The 19,101-nt window shown below is 44.0% G+C and overlaps 1 protein-coding gene across 2 annotated transcripts in view; it reads left to right on the top strand.

Annotated features, from left to right (window-relative positions):
• Window positions 1–10: 10 nt before the first annotated feature.
• Window positions 11–19,101, top strand: part of setd2 (SET domain containing 2, histone lysine methyltransferase) — a 46,102-nt gene continuing 27,011 nt past the window's right edge. Inside the window, exons 1-6 of one of the 2 annotated variants that reach the window (XM_031811794.1) lie at window positions 11–358; window positions 2,024–2,145; window positions 5,115–5,136; window positions 5,358–9,766; window positions 10,000–10,131; window positions 13,972–14,100. In XM_031811794.1, coding sequence (XP_031667654.1) covers window positions 2,117–2,145; window positions 5,115–5,136; window positions 5,358–9,766; window positions 10,000–10,131; window positions 13,972–14,100 — 4,721 coding nt within the window. In that variant the 5' untranslated portion in view covers window positions 11–358; window positions 2,024–2,116. The remainder of the gene's footprint in view (window positions 359–2,023; window positions 2,146–5,114; window positions 5,137–5,357; window positions 9,767–9,999; window positions 10,132–13,971; window positions 14,101–19,101) is intronic. The other variant, XM_031811793.1, reaches the window with a different exon arrangement.

The raw sequence follows: 19,101 nt of genomic DNA, 5'->3' as shown, positions 1-19,101 counted from the left end.
GAGTCGCCGTTGTAGCACGGCATTTCTAGACATTTATCTAGGTAGCCATTGTCAAAAGAAAATATAACGTTAGCCAACAAAATTGTGCAATCCAGCTAGAAATCACATGTTTAATTAGCTGCCTCTTTATTTTATTTTTTTAGAATACCTCACCAAATTGAGTAGTAATCACAACTTTGCACCGCTTTTCTGATTTAATAGGCTAGGTACTTACAGTTAACTAGCTAGGTACCATTTCGACCCCGTGTGGACGTCGGCAGCGCTGGATGTTTTTCAGCCAAGACGGGAGCTGTTTGTTATCGGCGTGAGGTTAATGTTAGGAGATGGGGGACCTTTATGACCCAGAGCACCCGAAAGAGTGAGTATTTGGCTGGCTTATTTTCGGTATTTTTTTGTTGTTGTTGATGATTTATTGGGCTTGCCATAATACACACAACTTCCAAAGTGTTATTTAGTTACAAGCTAGCTAGATACCAGCTAACGTTAGCTTAGCCGTTTCCATGCACGCTACGCTAGTTCGCTTTCCAGTCTAGTTTCCTACACAAACTAGTGTTGGAGTTACCTTTGTGGTCACATTTCACGAAACATAGCTAACTATGGTAAAGTGGCATGTTGTATTTAGTGAATGCGACATGATCTCAACCCTCCTATGTACACCGGCAGCTAGCCTTCAATTTAGTTAACTACCACCAGATCTTTCACACAACCAAGTATAGTTAGCCACCAATGTTGCCAGCTAACTAACGTTGCTGGATGTATTTAATAATGGACGATGCATTGGTTGCAAGCTAGCTGGTTAGCTAGATGTTGTGCACATTACTTTTGGGAACAGACAGTTAAGTTTACAACACAAACATTACTCGGTTATTAACTAGGTTGTGCTAACTTGGATATTTAGTTAGCTAACGTTAGCCAATTCGGTCACCCCCCCTCCCACCACAACAGGCCTCACTTGCAGGCCTCGACTCCTCGTTGTAAAACGTTAGACCCGGTCTTATGGAGTAGATTTATAGAAACTCCAAGCCATTCAAGTGTATGCATTTTTGTGTATGTATTTAACGTTAAACCAGTTCACAGAAGAGGCCCTTGGCTCTGTTGTTGATCTCATCTGTGTAACGTTACATATTAAACTAATCGGTTACCCCACATTTGCAAGCTGTGCGATGAGAAGATTGTCATGTCGCCTTGTCTTCTCGCTGTTGGTGTAGCTAGCCAGCCTAGATAACCTTGCTATATGTGATTTAGTGGAAGCGTCAAAACATTTCTGTGTAATGTTTTTGAATTGTGTTCTTTTCTCTACTGTGTTGTTATATCGCAAGACAGCTACTCGGCTCCTCTATCATGAGCTAATCACTTGCTTTCAATCCACTGACTACTATGAATGTCAATGCGAGCAATGGCTTCCTCTTTCTGCCAAATTGAAAGGACAGATATTGCCGTTAAACAGACATGTCGTTTCTGACCAACGGGTCAGAGGAAACGGGTCTATGTCATACATACTCTTATTTAATGGCATTTAGTAAGAATTGTAGCTAGAACCGCCATGTAAACATTTGGTAGATTTATACATCATTTATACATCTACATTTGGCATAGGAACCATTCTTCTATTTTACTCCTGTTGTAAGTGTTGTGGCATGCCTCTGGGCACTTCAGGCAGAAAATAATCATCTGCAGAGATGACATATACACAGTTTATTCATAGGCATTAGCTACTGGCTGTAGTTTGTGTTCAACGTTTAAACTGATGTGTTCATTTGCACAGAAAACAGTTTGCACATTTTCTAGTCAAAGCTTTGTTTACAAGCAACCTCCAGTGTTGAACATGTGGTGGTCATAAGGTAAACAAATGCATCCAGATGTTCTTTGATTTGATCCTAAGATAACAGAGATGGTAGCAGCTCAACCCCCAAATTGTCTACCCGATTTGAGTTGGGGGATCAGCTTAAATTCTTTTGAGACTGTGTATTGTATTTTTATTGTTGGTGTGTAACCCAATGTATTTGTTTTCATATTTTGTTAGGTGTGACATCACGTTGGAGAGCTCACTGCTCTGAACTGGTTTATTCTTGGCCAGCAGCTTCTACTGGGCTACAAACGCCAGAACCACTGTGTAATGGATGCTCTGGTGAACTCAGAGATCAGGTACTACCAATACACACACAGGGATCTTTTTTCTCCTTTTGACAGAGTGTCAGAGTGGCACTATAGACTGTCTGTAATCAATGCCCGTTGCTAGCTAACTGAAGTGACACTAGAGTCTAGGACAGTGTTTCTCAACTCCAGTCCTTGAGTACTGCCAACTGTACACATGTTTGTTGTAGCTCCGGACAGACACACCCGATTCAACTAATCATCAAGCCCTCAATGAGTTGAATTAGGTGCGTTTGTCAGGGGCTACAACCAAAATGTGTACTGTTGGGAGTAATCAAGGACTGGTGTTGGGAAACACTGGCCCTGGAGATTGTCACCCTCAATGGTGGATATTGGAATGTATGTATGCATGCAAAGTAGACCACACCCCTGAACAAATTCATTTGGATCTAAAAAGACACCCACCTCCCCTCCTATTGGTCATTTGGTCCATTGGTGTATCCAATGAATAGCCATGACATCATTCATGGTGTGTTGAATTCTGGAATGTTGATCTCATCCCAGTGCTCCAGTTCTAAAGACTATCAGTGCTGCTTTAGGGAAAGGCGTCTGTTTGAAAAGCACCTGCCTTGTGTAGGTTGATGTAGTTGTTTACTGTATACTTTGACCACATTCTGTCAGTGCTTTGTGCCCATCATAACTTTCTTATTTGAGCAAAGTTGCTGAATTTCGTGACTCAATGTGAGCAAGGTCAAAGCAGTCGCAATTGGACCCTAATAAAAACGACGATACTCACCAGGAGAATGTGTTCTATCAACCTAGCTTGTAAAAAGGCTAGCTAGATAAAACATTTTTTAAAGTGGCTGCAGATCCGACTTTTCGGCACCCCTCTTCCCGGGGGTTAATCTCTCTGCATACCAGGGGAGGTTACATCAGATATCGGCTAGTATGTCAAGTGCCCCTGTCCTATAGATGTTAGTGTGTACTCAAGCTTCAGCCTCTGTCTGCCGAGTTTGTTTGCTCAACCAACCTGGTGTGGACTCAGAAGTCTTGGTCACCATGGCAGCAGTCAACCTCACAGAATATTAACAGACGAAAGGTGCACAACCTGAGTGCAAAGATTCCATGACTCTTTGTCCTTTGCCCTTGAGAGATGATGACAGGGTTCACTGTGTTAAGATTGCTTTTGTCTTTTTTAATTTTACCTTTATTTTACTAGGCAAGTCAGTTAAGAACAAATTCTTATTTTCAATGACGGCCTAGGAACAGTGGCTAACTGCCTGTTCAGGGGCAGAACGACAGATTTGTACCTTGTCAGCTCGGGGATTTGAACTTGCAACCTTTCGGTTACTAGTCCAACGCTCTAACCACTAGGCTACCCTGCCACCCCTTTGTCCTGAGTGCCTAGTGCTTTTTTGAGGTCGTTTCAATTATTAAAAAATAATCTCTTTTTTTTTTAACATTAAATCCATTATGAAATAATGAGCTTTTCAATCGGAATTCCTTTGGAATGGAAATAGTGAATATTCAATTGCATTGAACATTTTCCATTGTCTCTGTCAGGTCCACATCAGAAGGAAAAACATGAAATTGCTATGAAATAATATTTCAGTTGTGTATATTACTTTAGTTTTATTTTATTATTTTCATTCCTTAGTCATCAGCTCCGCTCTGCTCAGGTAGTAGCAGCCAGCCAGGCCATCTAACGTTATCTCTGTGCTCCCCATACTGTACTGTCTTTAGTCATCTTATTTAGCTAGCCTGCCTAAGTATGCTGCAAAGCTCTCTGACAATCCTTCTACTAGTTCTTCAAAGTAGATAAGGCAAACTTTCACAAACTGTCTCTATCCCTAGTTGTTGTGTACATTCCTCTCTCATGCAGTCTGTATATCTGACCTAAAGTAGTAGGCAATAAGTGTATCTGTCTCTGTCTGAGCCAGAAAGGACAGCCACAATAGATTATGGTCATTGTAGTTAATTACCACGTTTCTGCGCTTAACTAGGTTGAATATTTCCTTAATGAAAACTACAACTCCCTTCACCCAGCATCCCACATAGTTCTTGACTTAATTTCTCTCGTGAATGATTTTGATTTCTCTTGAGAAACAGCGCATTTTGCTCACAAAAAAACCCGACATTGTATTCAAGTAATTGAACCGACATCAGTCAATTAGTTGTTTTAATAACAAAAAAAGTGACATTTTGATTCATGGCTCAGCACTATTTTTGTCAGATAGCTTATTTCTCAAGTATTCTGCCACCCTTACACATTGTCTACCTCAATGTAAAAAAACTAAACGATTCAAACCTGACTCTAAAAATATGTTTTGCTATTTGTAAATACAGCTAATTCATTATGTTTATAATGATGTATTGCAGATATGCCTATTTTAGGAGGATGCGCGGGGTTTGTGATGGGTATAGCCTAAATTCAAATGAATGAAACCACAATCCTGTTTTCTCATTTGTTAAAATAACAGGAACTGACACTAAAGTGGACATGAAAAGGCTCCTCCCATGTTGGTAACGGTAATTTTAGAAGGGTCTGACTTTTGAAGGTCACAGAGGAAAACGAGAACATCAAGTCCTAAAGGAATACGTTACCCAGTTTGTTGCCTAGCAGCTTATTGTACCGTAAAGAAAACCACGACAATATTGAGTCCTCCTAGTAGAACAAAAGAGTTGATTACTTTGTCATAAATGTGAAATAGGCCTTTTTTTTTACACTACGATGACATGTAGTTTCTATGATGAGACCCCCTGCGTTAAACATTGTTCACCAACCGCCAGGGTATCCCTCAAGCCGCCGTGTGATCTACATCTTTGCATGAAATAGCTTTTGTTTTGTGTATGTTTTAGCCTTGCCTTATTGGACATGGATTTGCATTACATTTCATAATACATTTTGTGTGATTGCTAAAGCGTTGAAGAGATTTTCAGATGTTGCAATATAAGTCTATGAATAGTTTACATTGATTTGTTTTTTGTCCCCCCCCCATGCACTCCTAATGTTACCTCAGGGAAGAGGGAGGAGATACCTCGGTAAGTCTATTATCAAACGTGTGATGAATACGTCTTTGTTCATCTGTTTTCTATTGGACAAACAGCTGGTGTTGTGGATCTTTTTGAGCTTGACCATTTCAATAACATAGAAATCACCTTTTGGGGAAACTGAATGATCGGTCATATGATTTGGCTTACTGTAATAGTTTCTCCTGAAATTATAGCCATGGTAACATCTACTTATTTTGTTCACTGTACAGGTCAAGGTTGAGGGTCTCACCAAGGCAGCTTTACTCAAAGGGCTCTCTCCTCGAGTGATGTTGTCCAGCCATCTCCTGCCTAAAGGAACCAAGAGGAAGGTGAACCTGGACGATCAGGGTCGCCAGAAAGTGTCTTTCAGCTTCTCTCTGACAAAGAAACCGCTGCAGAACTTATTCCTTGCCCCTCCCAGTCAGGAAAAATCTCTTGCTGAACTCCCCTCTGTCCTGTCACCTACAACCTCACTCCCTCAGGACAGAGCAGGGCAGCATACGGAATGCCCAAATGAGCAAATGCAGCCACCATTGTTGGTGCCCACACCAGTAGCAGAGATCCTTGCACCTCAGACGGCAGTCTCCTCCGTCCCCAAACCTAAAGTGGACTTGGGAATGATGCACTTCAAGAAACAGATCCTCAGTGCATCTGTTATTGAAGAGAGTCCCATAACCAGTGTTGTCTTACAGGATCCACCCCCTTCCGAGCAACAGGTTTTAACGGAATCTTCAGGTAAAATTGAAACTGTCACCCCAACACGAACGCCCCAGTCTCAGAACAATCTTCAGAACATGGACAATGACGGCCCCTCTGAGAATGCTCTAACTCGTGTATCTGACGTGAAGCTGGACCTCAAGGAACCCACTGACTCCTCCCACAAAGAGAAAGTGGATGTAAACACTTCCAGTATAACAGAGCAGCAAGACACCTCAGAAAACATACAAATCCGTTCCCGGTCGGACAGCACACTCCCTGGCTCAGAATCTGATGCTGATTCAGTGCAGACGTCTTCTAGCTACAAGTCAGGTGAACCCAAGGCCACAGCGAAATTGGAGAGTAGAAGTAACGATACAAAAAATATGTCCTCTTCTCGCTCCAAATTAGAGGAAACAGAAAAAAGTTCTAACCATTCACGTTCTGAGAAGGACGAAAGAACCTCGAGTTACTCAAAATCTGACCGAGAATTAAGGTCAACCTCTGACCGAGAATTAAGGTCAACCTCTGACCGAGAATCAAAGCACACACCCTCGCGGTCATCCCGCTCTGACAAAGGCCGCAGAAGGACTAAGAGTCGGTCGAGGTCCAGATCAAGAGGTCCCCGGACGAGTTCCAGATCTGAGACACGCTCCAGATCTGAGAGATCTAGAAGCGAGAGAGGGTCAGGATCGCGGTCGGATCGGTCATATTACGACTCTGAGCGGAGGTCAGGGGGTCACAGAAGTTCTCCATACAGAGAGAGGAGAGGCAGCTCTCGCTCTCGGACCGATAGCAGCAGAGTCCGCGGCGACAGCTCTGACTCTGAAGATGACCACAGAAGAACTCGGACTAGAACAAGTGATTCCAGCAGGTCATTCACCCATTCTAGCTTGCAGAGAGATTCAAAGTCATACTTATCTCACTCGAAATCTGAGCGAGACTCGAAATCTGAACGAGATTCAGAGATAGATAAAATAACACAATCTTCTAAGTCTGAGAGGGCCTCAAAGAGAACTGTTGACTCCAGTTCCCTCCAAAAGTGCTCTACTGATGTAGAACCTAATCACAGGAAATCCAACACCCACTACAAGCCGGACATCGGTGTTCGATCCACTCGTTCCAGTCCACATGCCCTCTCTCAAACATCAGACAAACGTCTCCAGAAAAGTAGCTATACTGAATCTGAGGTAGCTCACAAAGGGAAGTCTCAGTCACAGGGCTCTGACCGCTCTTCTGGTTCTGAAGGGGCATGGACATCTTCCACCAGTAAATCAGACTCTAAGCAAATGTCTGCCACCATGTCATCCGTGAAAACTAATAGACAATCAAAGGACACATTTCACAGTCCCAATAAGGTACAAACCCCTTCTGATGCTCACCCTCAGAGCAAAATTGACAAAGCAGGAGCAGATTCCCATCTAGCAGATACTTGCCAAAGGGAGGATGTTGGCAACATGAATGACATCACATCCCAAGATAAATGCTTACAAAAACCAAATCTGTCGTTACCGTCAAATTGTGATCCAACTGACAGATTGCAAGAACCAGCGTTGGATCTAGTTAATGAGAAGATCCATCATTGCATTGAGGTTCAGAATGACTCGGCAGCAACTTCACCGAACAACTCTAGTGGAGACCAATTATGTGAAAAATTTGCCTTAGGGGACATTGACAATGTTAATAAAAGCCTTTGCTCTGAACAAATGAAAGATGCACAGCGTGTAGACCCCCAAATAGAATCCACTGAGAAGTGGGTTGATGTAACCAACTCTAGCTTTTCCTGCAGTAATGACAGAGTAATACCCAGCCAGGATAAGACTGTTTTTCAAGATTCAGTTGGGTCAAAGTCATTACCATCTACAGTGGATGTATCTATCAGAGACCACCCTAAGCAGAACACTAAACCAGAAAATACCTTGTGTTCTAGTAGAAATGTGAATATCAACATGCAGTCTTGCAAAAACCTCCCTCTCAAATCTGAACCCTCTAGTCCCGCACCTCAGTTTTCCAACCAGACGGAACAACAGAACTCTAGTATAAGAAAAAACAGAGGGAAAACAAAACAATCACGTTGGGATATTGTTGGACAAGACACCTCAGACAGTGATAATCCCCAGAAATTGCCTTCCCAAGAAAGTAAACCTGCTCTGAAAAAGGTCATCTCCGTCAAGAGAATTGAGTTTTCTCAAGACGTCAGCCAGGAAGATCCGTCTCTGAAGGGTCAACTGAAATGGGAAGCTGAGTTGCATTCCAAGACGATTAAGCAAGAAATTATTATCACACAAGAACACAGCTCGGCACCAATAACTTTTGGGAACGAGCAATCAGAGTCCGCAAACCCAACTGCACAACCAGGCACCTGTGAAACCAGCAGTGACCATTTAGACATCAAACCCCACGTCAGCCAAATGGATGGAGATCCCTCACTTTTAAATAATACCTCACATGTAGACCGAGCTAGAAGGGAGCAGTGTAGGAATGACGATGGTAATGAAGAGAAACCTAAAGATGGCCCTCACAAGAGCAAACCGCTGACGACACGAGTGGCGAGCCAGGACGCTGTAGGCCAAAGCGAGGACAGTGACACTGACGATTCAGAGTCGGACTCCGACTGCGGTGTTGCCGTGAAACGGATGCACTCTGTGGTGGTTGTACCAAAGAATTCCACCCTGACTCACTCGGACACAACAGACAAGCCTGCGTCTCCCTGCACTCCAAGCACTAGCCCAGGACGTCAACAACACGCTAACAGGGCCAGTGGCCAAGAGGGTGATCTGGACAGGAATGAGATCCCAAGCAGAGTAAGCCCTCAGCAGAGACATAGAGGCTTTCCCGCCATGTGTGAGAGCACTAGGCAGGCCAGTAATCCTTGTGTTGATGGAAGTCTCTCTGCACATGACATCATGGTATATCAATCGCAGAGCAACATGGTCGATAGCACCAGCCAGCTCGAGGGCTCCAACGCCACTGATGCCCAGCCTTCTAAGGATCCTTATAGCAGTGCTCGTGAGAGACCAAAGATTGGTGATGCATCGGTGAGCCAGATTGCTGCCCACAGCCTTGAGAACTCCTTCAGGCAGTCTGACACAGGGCATCCACAGCATTATGGAAGTGGCAGGGGTGGCAGGATGCTTTCCCGTTACCAACATGGAGACTTTGCTAGCTCTGATGACTTCAACAGCAGTCTGGGCAGTCTGGGCTGGGACTTCACGCAGTCGGAGCAGCCCAGCAGTACGTACCAGCAGCCTGACAGCAGCTATGGGGCATCCCAACAGCATCCTAACACACAACAGCCAGGGAACTCTTCTTTGGGGCAGGTGTACAGGACAAACAATGGGGCCTACTGGACCCAACTACCAACTACGACTCAACCCACCTGTAGACCGGTCTACCTCCATGTGCCTGCAACACATTATCAGGAGCCTGTTGGTCAAGTCCATCCTGACTCCTTGACTAATGACTGTGATGAGGACAGTGAAGGGAAACCAGCAGGCCTTAGTAGACTAGATGTTGAATGCAATGGTCCCAAGCTTCCAGGCTCGCTAGCCTTCGTACAAGCCCATGAAATAAGTAGCAACTGTAGAGGCTCTGTCAACGCCACTCCAGAGAATATTTCCATAGTTGAACCCCCCAGAGACAAGGACAACTCAAGGCCCCACAGAGGCAGGGGTCCTCCCAAGAAAAGGCGTCCAGAAATGGAGTCAGATTCGGACAGCGAGGCAGAACCTGTGCTGGCTAGCAAAAGGGAGCGACTGGCAGAGAGGGAGCTCCCCAAGGTCTCCAAAGAATCCAGGGAGATTCCAGGTCAGGCTGAGGTGCAACGCCCTTTGCTCAGTCTGAGGGACTTCCGGGACGCCAGCAACTGGAGGGAGATGGCAAGGTCTAAGAAGATGCCACCGTACTTTGACCTGATTGAGGAAAACCTGTATCTGACTGAACGGTGAGATTTTGTTCCATTTTCTTTTTTTTCAGTAGTTGGCATGCACTATGTTTTATTTTATAAATTAGTTGTACATAATTTAAAAGCGATTATCATCATACGACTTCAGCATAAGTACATGGCCAGGTCGCAGCTGTAAATGAGAACTTGTTCTCAACTTGCCTACCTGGTTAAATAAAGGTGAAATAAATCTGACTGTAGAGAAAGTGAGGGATTTCTGTTGATCTGTACAGGAAGAAGAACAAGTCTCACCGAGACATCAAGCGAATGCAGTGTGAGTGCTCTATGCTCTCGAGGGAGGAGAGGTCTCGTGGAATGATGGCTTGTGGGGAGGACTGCCTTAACCGTCTGCTGATGATCGAGTGGTGAGTTGTTCTCCTTTGCGTCACCCTGGTAATACAAAACTGTAAAGCAGATCAAATAGTGTCTTCAGAAAGTATTCACACCCCTTGACTTTTCCACGTTTTGTTTTAAAATGTATTTACATTTTGTGTCACTGGCCTACACACAATACCCCAGAATATCAACGTGGAATTATGTTTACAAATGAATAATAAATGAAAAGCTGAAATGTTTTAACTCGACACGTATTCAACCACTTTGTTTTGGCTAAATAAATTCAGGAATAAAAATATGCTTAACAAGTCACATAATAAATTGCATGGACTCATTCTGTGCGCAATGATAGTGTTTTAACATGGTTTTTGAATTACTACCTCCTCTGTACCCCACACACAGAATGATCTGTAAGATCCCTCAGTCGAGCAGTGAATTTCAAACACCTATTCAACCACAAAGTCCAGGGAGGTTTTCTAATGCCTTGCAAAGAAGAGCACCTCTTGGTAGAAGGTTACAAATAAATGCATAAAAACAGACATGGAATATCCCTTTGAACAGGAAGTTGTTAATGACATGTTGTATGGTGTATCAATACACCCAGTCACTATGAAGATGCAGGCATCCTTTCTAACAGTTGCCAGAGAGGAAGGAAACCGCTCAGGGATTTCACCATGAGGCCAATGGTGACTTTAAAATAGTTCCAGAGTTTAATGGCCGTGATAGGAGACAACTGTAACTAATACATGGGTTAAATAAAACAATGTCCTCATCAATCTACACCCAATACCCCAGTCAACTTTATTTAAAAAATTGTTGGTGTGTAAATGTATTTAAAAAAATAATTAAAAAACGTACACTACCATTCAGAACATGTACTACTGTTTATTTTTTGTCCATTAAAATAACATCAAATTGATCAGAAATACAGTGTAGGCATTGTTAATGTTGTAAATGACTATTGTAGCTGGAAACGGCAGTTTAAAATAAATAAATGGAATATCTACATAGGTGTACAGAGGCCCATTATCAGCATCCATCACTTCTGTGTTCCAATGGCACGTTGTGTTGGCCTTTTAAAATGATAAACCTGGATTAGCTAATTGATCATTAGAAAACCCTTTTGCAATTATGTTAGCACAGCTGAAAACTTGTGCTGATTTTCAAGAAGCAATACAACTGGCCACCTTTTTAAAACTAGTTAAGTATCTGGATCATCAGCATTTGTGGGATCGATTACAGGCTCAAAATTGCCAGAAACAAAGACATTTCTTCTAAAACTCGTCAGTCTATTCTTGTTCTGAGAAATTAAGGCTATTGCATGCGAGAAATTGCCAAGAAACAACTGTACAACTCCCTTCACAGAATAGCGCAAACTGGCTCTAACCAGAATAGAAATAGGAGTGGGAGTGCACAACTGAGTAAGAGGACAACTACATTAGTGTGTAGTTTGAGAAACAGACGCCTCACAAGTCCTCAACTGGCAGCTTCATTAAATAATACCCGCAAAACACCGGTCTCAACGTCAACAGTGAAGAGGCGACTCCGGGATGCTGGCCTTCTAGGCAGAGTTGCAAAGAAAAAGCCATATCACAGACTGGCCAATAAAAATAAAAGATTAAGATGGGCAAAGAACAGACACTGGACTGAGGAATATTGGAAAAAAGTGTTATGAACAAGTTTGAGGTGTTTGGATCACAAAGAAGAACATTCATGAGACCCAGAAAAAAATGCTAGAGGAGTGCTTGACGCCATCTGTCAAGCATGGTGGAGGCAATGTGATGGTCTGGGGGTGCGTTGGTGGTGGTAAAGTGGGAGATTTGTACAGGGTAAAAGGGATCTTGTCGAAGGAAGGCTATCGCTCCATTTTACAACGCCATGCCATACCCTGTGGACGGTGCTTAATTGATTGGAGACAATTTCCTCCTACAACAGGACAATGACCCAACGCACAGCTCCGAACTGCAAGAACTGTTTAGGGAAGAAGCAGTCAGCTGGTATCCTGTCTATAATGGAGTGGCCAGCACAGTCAGCGGATCTCAACCCTATTGAGCTGTTGTTGGGAGCAGCTTGACCGTATGGTACGTAAGAAGTGTCCATCAAGCCACTCCAACTCGTGGCGTCACTTCAGATTACTAGAATGCCAAAGGTCTGGAAGGCTGTAATTGCTAAAAATTGAGAATTCTTTGATGATGCAAAGTTTGAAGGACCCAATTATTTAAAGAAAAATATCATTATTTATAACCATGTCAACATCTTGACTGTTTCCTATTCATTTTGCAACTAATTTCATCTGTTTTCATGGAAAACAAGTCCACCTGTGGTAAATTCAATTGATTGGACATGCTTTGGAAAGGAACTTGCCTGTCTATTCTTTTTTTTAACCTTTTATTTAACTAGGCAAGTCGGTTAAGAACAAATTATTATTTTCAATGACGGCCTAGGAACAGTGGGTTAACTGCCTTGTTCAGGGGCAGAACGACAGATTTTTACCTTGTCTTCTCGGGGATTCAATCTTGCAACCTTTCGGTTACTAGTCCAACGCTCTAACCACTAGACTACCTACCGCCCGGTATAAAGTCACACAGTTGACAGTGCATGTCAGAGCAAAAACCAAGCCATGAGGTCGAAGGAATTCCCCGTAGAGCTCCGAGACAGCATTGTGTCGAAGCACAGATCTGGGGAAGGGTACCAAACAATGTCTGCAGCATTGAAGGTCCCCAAGAACACAGTGGCCTTCGTCATTCTTAAATGGAAGAAGTTTAGAACTACCAAGGCCCTTCCTAGAGCTGGCCAAACTGAGCAATTGGGTGAGAAGGGTCTTTGCCAGGGAGGTGACCAAGAACCCGACGGTCACTCTGACAGCTCCAGAGTTCCTCTGTGGAGATGGGAGAACCTTCCAGAACGACAACCATATCTGCAGCACTCCACCAATCAGGCCTTTATGGCAGACTGGCCAGACGGAAGCCACTCCTCAGTAAAAGGCACACGACAGGCTGCTTGGAGTTTGCCAAAAGGCACCTAAAGGACTCTCAAACCATGAGAAATAAGATTCTCTGGTCTGATGAAACCAAGATTTAACTCTTTGGTCTGAATGCCAAGCGTCACATCTGGAGGTGGCAGCATCATGTTGTGGGGATGTTTTCAGCGGCAGGGACTGGTAGACTAGTCAGGATCAAGGGAAAGATTAACGGAGCAAAGTACGAAGATCCAAAAAGACAAGGACCCTAAGCACACAGCCAAGACAACGCAGGAGTGCCTTCGGGACAAGTCTCTGAATGTCCCAGCCAGAGCCCGAACTTGAACCCGATCGAACATCTCTGGAGAGACCTGAAAAATAGCTGTGCAGCAACGCTCCCGTCCAGCCTGACAGAGCTTGAGAGGATCTGCAGAGAAGAATGAGAAGAATCTCCCCAAATACAGGTGTGCCAAGCTTGTAGCGTCATACCCAAGAAGACTCAAGGCTGTAATCGCTGTCAAAGGTGCTTCAACAAAGTTCTACTTAAAGGGTCTGATTTACTTTTGTGATATATTTTAATAAAATTATACAATTTTTCCCCTGTTTTTTGTTTTGTCATTATGGGGTATTGTGTGTAGATGGATGAGGGGAAAAAAGCATTTAATCCATTTTAGAATATGGCTGTAATGTAATGATGTAGAAAAAGTCAAGGGGTCTGAATACTTCCCGAATGCACGATAGTTTTACATCGTTGGTCCTTTACCAGTTCATCTTCAAACATAGGAAGATTTGCAATGACTGATATGTGGTTGCCTTATTTAACCTAGTCGAATGCACTGACTAAGTCTGAAGAAGAGTGTCCGCTAAATGGCCAAAATGAAAACAACTGTAATGTCCTTGTCTTTTGCAGCTCGTCGCGCTGCCTGAATGAAGGCTACTGCTCCAACCGGCGTTTCCAGATGAAACTGCATGCAGACTTTGAGGTCATCCTGACTGAAGATAAGGGCTGGGGACTGAGGGCTGCCAGGGACCTGATACCGTAAGGCTCTTACATCTTATTTTTTACATGTAACCTTTTATTTAACTAGGCTGGTCAGTTAAGAACAAATTCTTATTTACAATGACAGTCTACACCTGCCAAACCTGGACGACACTGGGCCAATCGTGCGCTGCCCAATGTGATACAGCCTGGATTTTTTAATTTTTTTTATTTTACCTTTATTTAACCAGGTAGGCAAGTTGAGAACAAGTTCTCATTTACAATTGCGACCTGGCCAAGATAAAGCAAAGCAGTTCGACAGATAAAACGACACAGAGTTACACATGGAGTAAAAACAAACATACAGTCAATAATGCAGTATAAACAAGTCTATATACAATGTGAGCAAATGAGGTGAGAAGGGAGGTAAAGGCAAAAAAGGCCATGATGGCAAAGTAAATACAATATAGCAAGTAAAATACTGGAATGGTAGTTTTGCAATGGAAGAATGTGCAAAGTAGAAATAAAAATAATGGGGTTCAAAGGAGCAAAATAAATAAATAAATAAAAATTAAATACAGTTGGGAAAGAGGTAGTTGTTTGGGCTAAATTATAGGTGGGCTATGTACAGGTGCAGTAATCTGTGAGCTGCTCTGACAGTTGGTGCTTAAAGCTAGTGAGGGAGATAAGTGTTTCCAGTTTCAGAGATTTTTGTAGTTCGTTCCAGTCATTGGCAGCAGAGAACTGGAAGGAGAGGCGGCCAAAGAAAGAATTGGTTTTGGGGGTGACTAGAGAGATATACCTGCTGGAGCGTGTGCTACAGGTGGGAGATGCTATGGTGACCAGCGAACTGAGATAAGGGGGGACTTTACCTAGCAGGGTCTTGTAGATGACATGGAGCCAGTGGGTTTGGCGACGAGTATGAAGCGAGGGCCAGCCAACGAGAGCGTACAGGTCGCAATGGTGGGTAGTATATGGGGCTTTGGTGATAAAACGGATTGCACTGTGATAGACTGCATCCAATTTGTTGAGTAGGGTATTGGAGGCTATTTTGTAAATGACATCGCCAAAGTCGAGGATTGGTAGGATGGTCAGTTTTACAAGGGTATGTTTGGCAGCATGAGTGAAGGATGCTTTGTTGCGAAATAGGAAGCCAATTCTAGATTTAACTTTGGATTGGAGATGTTTGATATGGGTCTGGAAGGAGAGTTTACAGTCTAACCAGACACCTAAGTATTTGTAGTTGTCCACGTATTCTAAGTCAGAGCCGTCCAGAGTAGTGATGTTGGACAGGCGGGTAGGTGCAGGTAGCGATCGGTTGAAGAGCATGCATTTAGTTTTACTTGTATTTAAGAGCAATTGGAGGCCACGGAAGGAGAGTTGTATGGCATTGAAGCTTGCCTGGAGGGTTGTTAACAGTGTCCAAAGAAGGGCCGGAAGTATACAGAATGGTGTCGTCTGCGTAGAGGTGGATCAGGGACTCACCAGCAGCAAGAGCGACCTCATTGATGTATACAGAGAAGAGAGTCGGTCCAAGAATTGAACCCTGTGGCACCCCCATAGAGACTGCCAGAGGTCCGGACAGCAGACCCTCCGATTTGACACACTGAACTCTATCAGAGAAGTAGTTGGTGAACCAGGCGAGGCAATCATTTGAGAAACCAAGGCTGTCGAGTCTGCCGATGAGGATATGGTGATTGACAGAGTCGAAAGCCTTGGCCAGATCAATGAATACGGCTGCACAGTAATGTTTCTTATCGATGGCGGTTAAGATATCGTTTAGGACCTTGAGCGTGGCTGAGGTGCACCCATGACCAGCTCTGAAACCGGATTGCATAGCAGAGAAGGTATGGTGAGATTCGAAATGGTCGGTAATCTGTTTGTTGACTTGGCTTTCGAAGACCTTAGAAAGGCACGGTAGGATAGATATAGGTCTGTAGCAGTTTGGGTCAAGAGTGTCCCCCCCCTTTGAAGAGGGGGATGACCGCAGCTGCTTTCCAATCTTTGGGAATCTCAGACGACACGAAAGAGAGGTTGAACAGGCTAGTAATAGGGGTGGCAACAATTTCGGCAGATAATTTTAGAAAGAAAGGGTCCAGATTGTCTAGCCCGGCTGATTTGTAGGGGTCCAGATTTTGCAGCTCTTTCAGAACATCAGCTGAATGGATTTGGGAGAAGGAGAAATGGGGAAGGCTTGGGCGAGTTGCTGTTGGGGGTGCAGTGCTGTTGTCCGGGGTAGGAGTAGCCAGGTGGAAAGCATGGCCAGCCGTAGAAAAATGCTTATTGAAATTCTCAATTATGGTGGATTTATCAGTGGTGACAGTGTTTCCTATCTTCAGTGCAGTGGGCAGCTGGGAGGAGGTGTTCTTATTCTCCATGGACTTTACAGTGTCCCAGAACTTTTTTGAGTTAGTGTTGCAGGAAGCAAATTTCTGCTTGAAAAAGCTAGCCTTGGCTTTTCTAACTGCCTGTGTATAATGATTTCTAGCTTCCCTGAACAGCTGCATATCACGGGGGCTGTTCGATGCTAATGCAGAACGCCATAGGATGTTTTTGTGTTGGTTAAGGGCAGTCAGGTCTGGGGAGAACCAAGGGCTATATCTGTTCCTGGTTCTAAATTTCTTAAATGGGGCATGTTTATTTAAGATGGTTAGGAAGGCATTTTTTTTAAAATATCCAGGCATCCTCTACTGACGGGATGAGATCAATATCCTTCCAGGATACCCCGGCCAGGTCGATTAGAAAGGCCTGCTCGCAGAAGTGTTTCAGGGAGCGTTTTACAGTGATGAGTGGAGGTCGTTTGACCGCTGACCCATTACGGATGCAGGCAATGAGGCAGTGATCGCTGAGATCTTGGTTGAAGACAGCAGAGGTGTATTTAGAGGGGAAGTTGGTTAGGATGATATCTATGAGGGTGCCCGTGTTTAAGGTTTTGGGGAGGTACCTGGTAGGTTCATTGATTATTTGTGTGAGATTGAGGGCATCAAGTTTAGATTGTAGGATGGCTGGGGTGTTAAGCATGTTCCAGTTTAGGTCGCCTAGCAGCACGAACTCTGAAGATACATGGGGTGCAATCAGTTCACATATGGTGTCCAGAGCACAGCTGGGGGCAGAGGGTGGTCTATAGCAGGCGGCAACGGTGAGAGACTTGTTTTTAGAGAGGTGGATTTTTAAAAGTAGAAGTTCAAATTGTTTGGGTACAGACCTGGATAGTAGGACAGAACTCTGCAGGCTATCTTTGCAGTAGATTGCAACACCGCCCCCTTTGGCAGTTCTATCTTGTCTGAAAATGTTGTAGTTTGGAATTAAAATGTCTGAGTTTTTGGTGGTCTTCCTAAGCCAGGATTCAGACACAGCTAGAACATCCGGGTTGGCAGAGTGTGCTAAAGCAGTGAATAGAACAAACTTAGGGAGGAGGCTTCTAATGTTAACATGCATGAAACCAAGGCTATTACGGTTACAGAAGTCGTCAAAAGAGAGCGCCTGGGGAATAGGAGTGGAGCTAGGCACTGCAGGGCCTGGATTCACCTCTACATCGCCAGAGGAACATAGGAGGAGTAGAATAAGGGTACGGCTAAAAGCTATGAGAATTGGTCGTCTAGAACGTCTGGAACATAGAGTAAAAGGAGGTTTCTGGGGGCGATAAAATAGCATCAAGGTATAATGTACAGACAAATGTATGGTAGGATGTGAATACAGTGGAGGTAAACCTAGGTATTGAGTGATGAAGAGAGAGATATTGTCTCTAGAAACATCGTTGAAACCAGGAGATGTCATTGCATGTGTGGGTGGTGGAACTAATAGGTTGGATAAGGTATAGTGAGCAGGACTAGAGGCTCTACAGTGAAATAAGCCAATAAACACTAACCAGAACAGAAATGGACAAGACATATTGACATTAAGGAGAGGCATGCTTAGTCGAGTGATCAAAAGGGTCCGGTGAGTGGAGAGGTTGGTTGGTGATTTAGACAGCTAGCCAGGGCATCGGTAGCAAGCTAGCATAGGATGGAGGTCTGTTGTTAGCCACCTCCTGCGCTCCGTCAGTAGATTAGTGGGGTTCCGTGTGGTAGAGGGGATCAATCCAAATCACACAACAACAACAAAAATAAAAACAATAGATATAGTTATAGAGGCCCAAGAAGAAAACATAATAATAATAATAAAAAAAATAATAAAAAATAAAATTTAAAAATAATTAAAAATTGTCCGATTGTCTATTCAGATAGCAGCCGGTAAGACAGCTAACGGTTAGCAGGCCGCAGATGAGCGTTCAGGTAACGTCGCGACGGAGGAGCCAGCCGAATAACTCCTTCGGGTAGATAACGCCGGCAGTCCAGTTGTGAAGGCCCGGTGGGGCTCCGCGAAGGCAGCAAAACGGGTCCGGATAGGCGACTGCAGCCCAGGTGCGATTGATGGAACTCAGGAGTGATTGACGGAGCTTGCTAGCTCCGGAACAATTGATGTTTGCTCCGGAATCGACGAAGGCCGATAGTCACACGGATAGCAGCTAGCTAGCTGTGAGATCCGGGCATGAATGTCCAGAGAGCAGTCGAAATCCAGGGACATGGAGAGAAAAATTGGTCCGGTATGCTCCGCTCCGAGCCGCGCTGCGCCGTACAGAACTGGCGATAGACTTTCGAGCCAAAGGATAGCCGATGACCACAAACCGTGGTTAGCTGAACACCAACGACTTGCCAGTAAAGGAGCCAACTAGCTTCTGAACTAGCTTCTGGATTAGCTTCTGGCTAGTTTCAGGCCAGCCTCCTGTAGTTTCTGGCTAGCTTCTTGGAGGATTACAGATCTGAGGTAAATAATACTTTTTTATAAATATACATTGGTGAGGCGGGTTGCAGGAGAGTGTTTTGAAGATGAGTTGATGGAAAATAAAAATAAAATGTATGTGAAAAAGTTGTAAATATATATATATACAGGACACGACAAGACGAGGACAAAAGACGTCTGAACTGCTATGCCACCTTGGAGCGGACAGGGATTCGAACCAGGGACTGTAGTTACATCACTTGCACCGAGATACAGTACCTGAGACCGCTGCGCCACTCA

The sequence above is a fragment of the Oncorhynchus kisutch genome, unplaced genomic scaffold (genome assembly GCF_002021735.2).
Source record: "Oncorhynchus kisutch isolate 150728-3 unplaced genomic scaffold, Okis_V2 Okis02a-Okis13b_hom, whole genome shotgun sequence".
NCBI classification, from domain to species: Eukaryota; Metazoa; Chordata; class Actinopteri; order Salmoniformes; family Salmonidae; genus Oncorhynchus; species Oncorhynchus kisutch.
This window is presented reverse-complemented; position numbering and strand designations above follow the sequence as displayed.